Source organism: Coptis chinensis, chromosome 8, assembly GCF_015680905.1.
Source record: "Coptis chinensis isolate HL-2020 chromosome 8, ASM1568090v1, whole genome shotgun sequence".
NCBI classification, from domain to species: Eukaryota; Viridiplantae; Streptophyta; class Magnoliopsida; order Ranunculales; family Ranunculaceae; genus Coptis; species Coptis chinensis.
In genome coordinates this window covers 212,974-222,335 of record NC_141463.1, presented here as the reverse complement: position 1 = coordinate 222,335, position 9,362 = coordinate 212,974, and the positions used below count along the sequence as shown (strand labels likewise).

At 37.5% G+C, this 9,362-nt stretch overlaps 2 protein-coding genes across 2 annotated transcripts; both read left to right on the top strand.

Moving 5' to 3' along the window:
• The first annotated feature begins 2,693 nt into the window (after window positions 1-2,693).
• LOC147479108 (DELLA protein GAI1-like) lies at window positions 2,694-5,106 on the top strand. Its single transcript, XM_086576717.1, has one exon. It carries the CDS (start codon window positions 3,159-3,161, stop codon window positions 4,809-4,811), a length of 1,653 nt encoding a protein of 550 aa, XP_086432843.1. The 5' UTR covers window positions 2,694-3,158; the 3' UTR covers window positions 4,812-5,106.
• A 3,336-nt stretch (window positions 5,107-8,442) lies between these two features.
• Window positions 8,443-8,906, top strand: LOC147479107 (uncharacterized). The gene is made up of 2 exons (XM_086576334.1): window positions 8,443-8,680; window positions 8,797-8,906. Exons 1-2 carry the CDS (start codon window positions 8,443-8,445, stop codon window positions 8,904-8,906), a joined length of 348 nt encoding a protein of 115 aa, XP_086432460.1.
• The last annotated feature ends 456 nt before the right edge of the window (window positions 8,907-9,362 follow it).

Genomic DNA, 9,362 nt, shown 5'->3' with positions numbered 1-9,362 from the left:
GATGGTGCCCTTTATGTAGAAGTTAACCTTACATTTCCTAGTTTCTGTCGTTAAACCTTTACTGTTTATAGTTTGTTTTGGTGGGTGTCAATATTACGACACATTATGAGGTGTTAACTCACACACACACAGCAGGTCCTGGACGCAATAAATATGTCGAGGTCTTGACTTTAGTGGGAGCACAACATTGAAAAGTTTTTGTTACCTACAACGTACTGGGTTATTCGTTGTGGAAACAACAATGTATGGCTGTGGAACCCTTGATAGCTGCATGACTGCATCGTCATTGAAACCAAACTCAGCTTTATACCTGCAAGTGGAACCACTACCCACACCTTGCTGTTCTCTACATTTGTTTTTTCATTATTATTATTATGACTATTATTGTTTGATCTCTATTATAAAACTTTTAGTCGACAGAATGACTGCCTTTGATTGAACGGTATTTTCGTTATGATATGGTCACTAAAAAACCGATACATCTAGATATATTTTGACAAATTTCGAGCTTCAAATGTGCACCTGTGACAAGTAACAAGGGGGAAGAAAAAGAGCATATTGGGCTGCCCAAAAATAAGACCCACAGCTTGGAAGGATTGATAAAGAGCACTCAAACATGGATTGGCTAAAAATGGGTCCATTTGAGCTGCCACATTGACCCCACGCACCACGCACCACTAGCCAGGTGGTCCACCTCTTCAAACGTTCTCATCAATCAAATCACTCTATTTCACTCACTCAAAAAAAAAAAAAAAAAAAAAATCTCTGTCAGCATAAACCAATGTTAACTTTCCAAAATTCTCAATTAAAAATTAGTTAATAAAATTAATGAAATAAGAAAATGGTATTAGGCAGAACCCAGGTTACTACTGCAGAACTTTGGAAGGGGTAGCACAATTGGTCCGGCCTTGAGTTTGCTCTCTGTAAGTACTTTCCGTTCTACACTACTGATCACGCCGGTTCACATACAGGGATGTTTTTCGCCCCACAACATCGATCGCATCGACGACCGAAAGAATGAAAAGATATTAACTAGTACAATTTTGGAGCTCAATCAACACCACAATCAAAAAAACATTTTTCAGAATAACACACATTAAATGATTTAATCACCAAAAAATAGCACACAAAATGAATTTACAATCCATAACGGTTCAAACATACATCTATAAATAAACAAATCATTAGGTCGTAGTCTCAAAGTAACCAACATCTACACTCTCCAATGGTCACTAGTTCGATTCCTCTCAAGGCCACTGACCCGGTTGAATTTCCAACCAAAACCGTAATCGTGATTAGTCGAGGTGCGCGGACCCAAACACCCGGTTAGAAAAAAAAAAAAAAAAAAGGTTACTACTAGTCTACTACTGCAGTCGGAAATGATCAAGAACACAGGGACCACCATAACCATTGATCAGTCCACGTGGCAAAATCACATGGCAAGTGGGACCCAATCAAAGTTAGTTGTGTCATGTGTGTCAGTGTGGGCGTCTATCTCTTTTTGGTTGTCTTCTTCGTCCTTGTTGTCACCGTGTGAGATGTCAAATTCAATTTGTTTTTTTCCTTGCAATTAATTAAAGCAGGCAGGTTGAAAAGGATTGATTGGGGAAACAGGGTAACACTCACTCCGTTTCGTCTATGTAACGGCGTTCTCTTTGACGTTTTCTTTCACTTATCCCAAAGTTTCACATAGATTTCAGTGGTTGAGTGAAACTGTTTCTATAAAACCGACGTTGACGCTAGGATCATTGGTCTCCTTGATGTGGGACATATGTCCCACCTACTCTTTTACAATCTTATCCTTCATCCAACAATCTTCCTCTTATTTAGCTTAGAACAATAGATGGACAATATATGTAATAAGGCTAACACTATTTTTTTTTTTTTTTTTCAAACTTTGGAATAAACAAAGTGATAGCTAGGTTTCATCGTGGTTTGAAAAGGTACGTCTACTCATGTACATCGTTCATTAGATTACTAGGAATAATTAAATAATTTGACCTGCGTTTTAAGGCTTTTATTCGACTGGTTTGACTAGCCTGGCATGTATACTTGAAAGTTCCCCAACCTAGTGTGGCGAGCTTGGTTGCTCAAAAAGATTAAAATTGTTCTGTGAAGTTTGAAGGTGCACATTTCCCAAACTAGTGGTACATCCCGAAAGAGTATCTGTGCATATGATACTATAAGATTCTGTATTAGTACTATTGGATAGCAACTAATAAGTTGAGATTATATGTCAAATGCTTAATTAATTATATTCGAAATGTCTTAATATTTGTTGAGTCTATTGGATTTTCCTTTGTAGGTCTCCATGAGTGTGTTTTTAATTCGTTTAATAGAAATTCGATCAGCTACACCAAAGATGGTCATCATGGTGTGTAATGATGATGTAATACGATACCAAATAGAAAGATCAGACTGCAAATTGATGTCAATCCATACTCTTCTCTTCCAAAAACTGCTGATAAGAGGATATGCAATTTTGAGTTGCATAGATGCCACCCATTTTCATCTTCATAGGCGGCAGACTAATGTGGCATGTATGACAAAGTATGTTGTCTGTTCACAACAGAAAATAAATTGCCCCATACTCTTCTAAAAAATACCAAGAAATCAAAGATCTAGATTTTTCTAAAGGACGGCGGTATTAGTACTCTATAAAATAGAACTAGCACCTCTTTGAATGATATAGATTACTAAATAAACTGTTCAAGACACTAAATAAGATACGTCTAAAGAATGCTAGTCTTATTTTATGGAATGCCAATACCGCGGCCCTTTTCTAATCATAGACCCATAGTACAAGATTAAAACTTAAACAGAACTCAAAAGAATTCCTTCTTGATTACAGTTTACAGTTTACACTATAAAAAAACAGTGAGCTTTGCTGTATCTTCACGGTTCTTGAAACCTTACCCAAAAATTAAAAAAAAAAAGCATAAAAGAATTTTAATAGGAACTAGAAAATATTTCTCAAAAAAAGTCCCACCTGTTTTTTTTTTTTTTTTTTTTCTGCAAAATTTCTAGCCCCAGCCTCTTTTTTTTTTCTCTCTGCAGTTGCTTGTTGGAAGCCGTGCCCATCACGAGAGATTAAATCACTCCAAAACCTCCCAACCAGCTCAACATGCTCTGATTCTTTCTCTTTCCTTTCTTCAAAAATGAAAAGAGAACACAACAGCAGTAGTTCTGTTGTTACTGAAATGGGTGGTTCGGGGAAGAACAAGATGTTTGAAGAACAACAACAAGATGCAGGATTTGATGAGTTATTAGCAGTATTGGGTTACAAAGTAAGGTCATCAGACATGGCAGAAGTAGCTTCAAAGCTTGAGCAGTTGGAAATGGCTATGTCTGTAAGTAATAGTAACAATACTAGTTTTGAAGAAGATGGGCTACTTTCTCAGCTTTCTTCACAAACTGTTCATTACAACCCTTCTGATCTTTCTTCTTGGCTTCAATCTATGCTTACTGAAATCAACCCAACTACTCCATCCCCATCCTCAAATCACCCCATCACTGACAATAGCGAATTGGGCCCATCGGTATTCGATGATCTTCGAGCTATTCCAGGCAACGCGATATGCTCTTCAACCCCGAATGAAGAACTGGGACCGGGACCGGAGAGAAAAAGATTGAAACTTTTGGGTTCAGTAACTGAGTCGACTCGGCCAGTTGTACTAGTGGACTCACAAGAAACGGGGATCCGACTCGTTCACACTTTACTAGCTTGCGCCGAAGCTGTTCAAGAGCAGAATCTCCAATTAGCCGAGTCACTATGTAAACAGATTGGATTTCTAGCTGTATCTCAAGCCGGGGCGATGAGAAAAGTGGCGACTTACTTCGCCGAAGCGTTAGCTTGTCGGATATTCCGATTCTATCCTCAAGAATCGCTTGATTCGCCGTCACTGTCCGAATTATTGGAGCTACATTTCTACGAATCGTGTCCGTATTTGAAATTCGCTCATTTTACGGCGAATCAAGCGATTCTAGAAGCATTCCAAGGAGAGAATCATGTTCATGTGATTGATTTTAGTATGAAACAAGGGATTCAATGGCCAGCATTGATACAAGCACTTGCTTTACGACCCGGCGGACCGCCTACGTTTCGGTTAACCGCGATTGGACCACCGCAGGCTGATAATACAGACGCATTACAACAAGTTGGATTGAGACTAGCTCAGTTAGCGGAAACGGTTCATATTGAGTTTGAGTATAGAGGGTTTGTTGCAAGTAGTTTAGCTGATATTGATGCATCAATGCTCAATTTACGAGCCAACGAAGCGGTGGCTGTTAACTCTGTATTCGAGTTACACCGCTTATTGGCTCGTCCAGGAGCAATTGATAAAGTTCTGAAGTCTATTAAATCGATGAGCCCGAAAATCGTAACGATTGTTGAACAGGAAGCGAATCATAATGGACTGGTGTTTTTGGATCGGTTTACTGAGTCATTGCATTATTACTCAACCCTGTTTGACTCATTAGAAGGGTGTGGTACTAGTAGTGAGGATGATCAGGTGATGTCGGAAGTCTATTTGGGTAAACAGATTTCCAACGTGGTGGCTTGTGAAGGAGTGGAACGAGTCGAACGGCACGAAACGTTGAGTCAATGGCGAGTTAGATTGGGATCGGCTGGGTTTAGTCCAGTTCACCTCGGTTCGAACGCGTTTAAACAGGCTAGTATGCTGTTGTCTTTGTTTGGTGGTGTTGCTGGGTATAGGGTGGAGGAGAATCAAGGGTGTTTGATGTTGGGTTGGCATACTCGCCCCCTTATCGCAACTTCGGCGTGGCAACTCGGCTCCGTTGCGCACTCTTGATTGAGTTGACTCAGCTGTATGAATCACTTAGTTCACTATTTGAAAGCCAACCACCGACCAGGCATTTTGATATGAGTGGTTTTAGGTTAGCTGAGAGTGTGAAAGTGAGACAGTAAAAAGACCCACTGTCTGAAGTGCGCTCAATTCTCATACCCTCCTTTTTGTTCACTTTTATTTCCTACTTGCAATCCTTTTTCTTTTCTGTTTTCCTCAACTCAATGATGTTAATGTTTATGTCAATGTGTATTGTACTCTACATATTCTGTTAATAAAAAGAGACACTTTAATCCGGTTAGTAGTTTATTACTTAGTACAAGTTTTATAATTGCTTGATGATGATTAGTATAAAGTACAAACTAGAATCTGGAAATAAGGACATTTGACAGAGAGGAATACTATAAAGTGAGAACCACACACCTATCTTTACAAAACACAATTGCAAGTTCCTCATGATTTAGAAAGAACAAGTCTAGCCATGAGAGAAATCATTATGATTAGTAAAATTCACGTCTAGTTGTAATTAATTTGCACATCCTTGTATTTGGATTCTACTACAGTTTGTATCTTCCATTTGACTGTCGTGATGGCATCACATCCTAGCATTTTACCATGGTTATGGCATCGGTAGTGCTTTGAGATAGCACCATCCTAGTTCTCTCAATTGGCTGTCATCTATATATTATTCACAATTCCCTTCGGAAATGAATTTGTTATGAATGTTACTGCCCATCCACTATATATACATTTGCTTCTACTCTCCGAGTTAGTCTTGGGATCGAAGAGGTTTCTTTGAACCCTTTAAATCCACAGAAACCATGTATTGCAGAGGTGTCCTTGCCTCCTTGGTGCTCCTAGTAGTAGCACACTAGTACTACAACGCGAATAAATTGTGAACTGTGAGTGCTTACAACTCATAATACTTGTTAATGCAGGGGAATTTAGGCTTATTTAGATATATGATTAAACCTCACGTGTGTTGATAATATTGTCAGCTGTTACTTCACCCAGATGACTGGGAGGGTACAATAATCGAATATGTTTTGGTTAGACCAGTGAATCATCTTGGAAGGATATCCATCAAATTGAGGAGAATCTCGCTGTGGCTGGACTTTTCTTCACCTTAGAGCTCGAGTCACTCACATGGAAAGGATATCCATGTATGAATTCTCACATGCCTTTGAGAGATTCCCTAATTGGTGGTCCTCCTGCCCTGTGGAGTTGTCGTAATGTCGTATCAGCTGATCCAGGTCGATCCATTTAACGTGTAGAGGGTCTTTTTCGCGCTAGTCAGATCAGCAAAATAGTAGAATATGAACGTGGAAAATATAAATGTCTATTTTTGCTGACTGCTGCGAAAAAGACCCTCTCCGTATTAGACAGACTCATTAGTTGACCAAACAAAACCTTTCATCCATGATCTAACCTCCCAATGGAAATTTAGAACTTGCCGTAGAGACAACTTATATTTCAAAAAATGAACTAGCTAGTTGTGATTTTTTCCATGACAAAGTTTGCGTTTCATCTTTCCATGATTAGAACAAACTCCGCCAAAAGACAATGAGCGCTCACAACAGCCCAAGAACACCAACATGAGAATCTCCCAGTGGACACCATAGAATATATATCACATGCATATCTCATCGCTTCTGCCATCCAGGAGATTTAACATCTATATTGGAGCAACAACTCCAACAAGTACTTTGGAAATCAGTCCTTAATTAACCAACAGTATTTAACCCCTTCAGAGTAGCACATGCCATATGGAATGTTACATTGTCAGCTACCGGGCTACCGGCTACATACCACTCATTTTCAACAATTGCTCCAATATATATTGGCAAAGAGAAATGCCAGTTCCTTCTTAACTTGATAATAGGCCGAGGGTTTGATCCTGTTAAGAGTTGTTTGAGTGATATCAATATTGGACGAATTATTATCACAGGACACAGGGACACACTGGTGCCGGCCGCTACACCGTGCAGTGAGAGACATTCATAATATGTGTTCTCTGATGGCATGTTAAGTCACCGATTATTCTAAAATTTGGGGTTGTTGAGAGGAAGAGACATTCATGAATGCCAATAGGAAGCCTGGTGCTTGAATATAAATGGGAGAGGATGTGGTCCAATGTCACACTGAAGAAAATGCCGACAAAAATATACAAATGTAGAAAAAATCCTCACTTCAGTCTAATTTGTGTTATCAATTCTGTAACCAGAAAATAAAGCTCCACCAAAGATACATCAGATTTATAAGTATGAATTAGTATTTGTGGATTTCGTACTGAGTATTCATCTTGACGAGTTTTTGTTTAATCACAGTCTAAATTATGAACTTTTCAAATTTTTACGGGTCTACCCATAACTGTTGGAATTAGTAATTTTAATTTTGATATAGCTATTTTAGTTAAATTAGAGTTAATTAATTAGAAAGTGAGATAATTAGCAAATATGAGTTGCTATTAGGAACCAAATTGATATTGGCAATACAAGTAATACTAGAATTGGGTTAGTATTAGAAGTTTCTAATTAATAGCTTAGTAGGAATTAGTAATTGCAGAAGCTATACATATATGTGTGTGAGTGTCTAGACATTAACTTAAGAAAAAGTGAGAGAATAATAAAAGAGGTGTATTGTAGAAGTGATAAGTTATTTTGTTTATGAAGTTTAAGTGGTTGAATTGATATATTAAAATTTATTTAATTCAAGTTTCTCTTCTACGCGTATTATTCAATTTTTTTTATGGAAGAGTATGATGGGTATTTACAAAATACCAACAGCCAACAAACAGTCAATTTGGTTGACTATTAGTTAGGAGGACTAGAACCTAATAAGCGGATTAGTACGGACCAAATCCTATATACCAATTATTTAGGAGGACGAAAACCTAAAAGACCCTTTAGGAAAAAGACTAAGGAATAACAGAAGTAAAGAAAAAGAGAAATGTCTTTTCCTTCTTCCTAGTTTAGCTGTCAAACTCCATCCTGTTAAGTCACCGATTATTCTAAATCATCGGGTGGAAGGAATGTTTATGAGTTTCAAAAGGAGGCTAGGCGCTTGAATACAAGCGGGACAGACGTAGAAGCAGAGAGGATATCTAATGTCATACACTCATACTATACACTGAAGAAAACTCCAACTAAATATCCAAATATAGTATGTAATGAATTTGATTACCAGAAAATGGAGATTTAAATTGCATTTGTAAAATTAGTACGAGTATGAGTATGATTCATGTTAATGGATAGATTCTTTTGTTTTAACACATTAAATTTTAAATTTTGAACTTTTCAGATTTGGACAAGCGTACCTTTGTAATTATCATTTATTTCCCTCATCCATGAAGTTGATTACAAAGACCATTCATTTTTGGTTACATATTAAGTTGTTAACATAAAAAGCTCGACATTTATAATGCAATTGGAATTGGCTAAACAAATGCTGACATAAATGTTCATTTCTCCCATGATGAAATCATCATTTTCAATCTTTCCAATCTAATTAATACTTGCTCCTGTATGTGATTATGGTGATATATTATGAACCATTTTGCTGTACTTACATTTTTCCCATTCTTTTATTACATGTGTTTTTATGTAAAGTAGTCTCTTCAGCTATTAATCCCTGAATAATGTGGCTAAAAAAGCACAAGAAGAATCAACAGCGCGTGAAAGTGAAGCAATACTTGATCACTGTTAATATTCTAGGCAGCAGTGGACCTATTAGGTTCTTTGTGAACGAGAATGAACTTGTTGCCGATGTTATTGATAGTGCACTCAAAAACTATGCTCGTGAGGATCGCCTGCCAGTTCTTGGATCTTCAAATGTCAATGATTTCCTTCTCTATTGTTCTAAACCCGTACATGATGGTACCTACAAACCACTCACAACTAACTATAGGATGTCCAAATGTAGATTTTACATATTTGTCTATAAAATTGTTCCATGTAGTCTAATTTTCTTTTGGTTTATGTGTTCGTTGTAGCTCTATGTCCTAGTGAAAAGATAGGAGCATGTGGTGTAAGGGATTTTGTACTATGCAAAACACAAAATCCCCTGGATGCACTTGGAAGGAAGATCAATGAAGATGACTAACGGGAAGGCTAGTAGAAGTTGCAAGGCATGGTTTGGAAAATCAATTAGTTTCAAGTTCTAATATTCTTCATTGTTTTCATATTACCCATAGAGTGGCCAAATTAAATAGTCCTTATGAAATATTAATCAAGATATATGTGCAAATCCTTGACTGGGTTGATGCAGAAAGCAACATTCTTCACTGGACGTCTGGACTCTTCATTCTCTTAATTTGCCTTGCCGATTTAATACGAAAAACATGTAAGAACAATGAGTTCTTGCTTCTTGCTTGATTAAGAAAAAACCAACAACAAAAGTATGTAGTGCAAATGTCAGGAACATGAAGATAACCTGGTTCAATCTCTTCTTTTTGGGAGCAAATTATCATTGACTTTTGAAAATTCCAAGTGATTTCTAATAACTGAAATCTGAACTCAGTGACACAGGCTGAATATTTCAGATACAAACTTTGGACTT

Bases quoted from the DNA above. Each gene is read 5' to 3' on its own strand.
- LOC147479108 (XM_086576717.1), top strand. From the start codon at position 3,159: ATGAAAAGAGAACACAACAGCAGTAGTTCTGTTGTTACTGAAATGGGT.
- LOC147479107 (XM_086576334.1), top strand. From the start codon at position 8,443: ATGTGGCTAAAAAAGCACAAGAAGAATCAACAGCGCGTGAAAGTGAAG. The intron at 8,681-8,796 runs GTACCTACAAAC...TGTTCGTTGTAG, and splicing joins TTCTAAACCCGTACATGATG to CTCTATGTCCTAGTGAAAAG.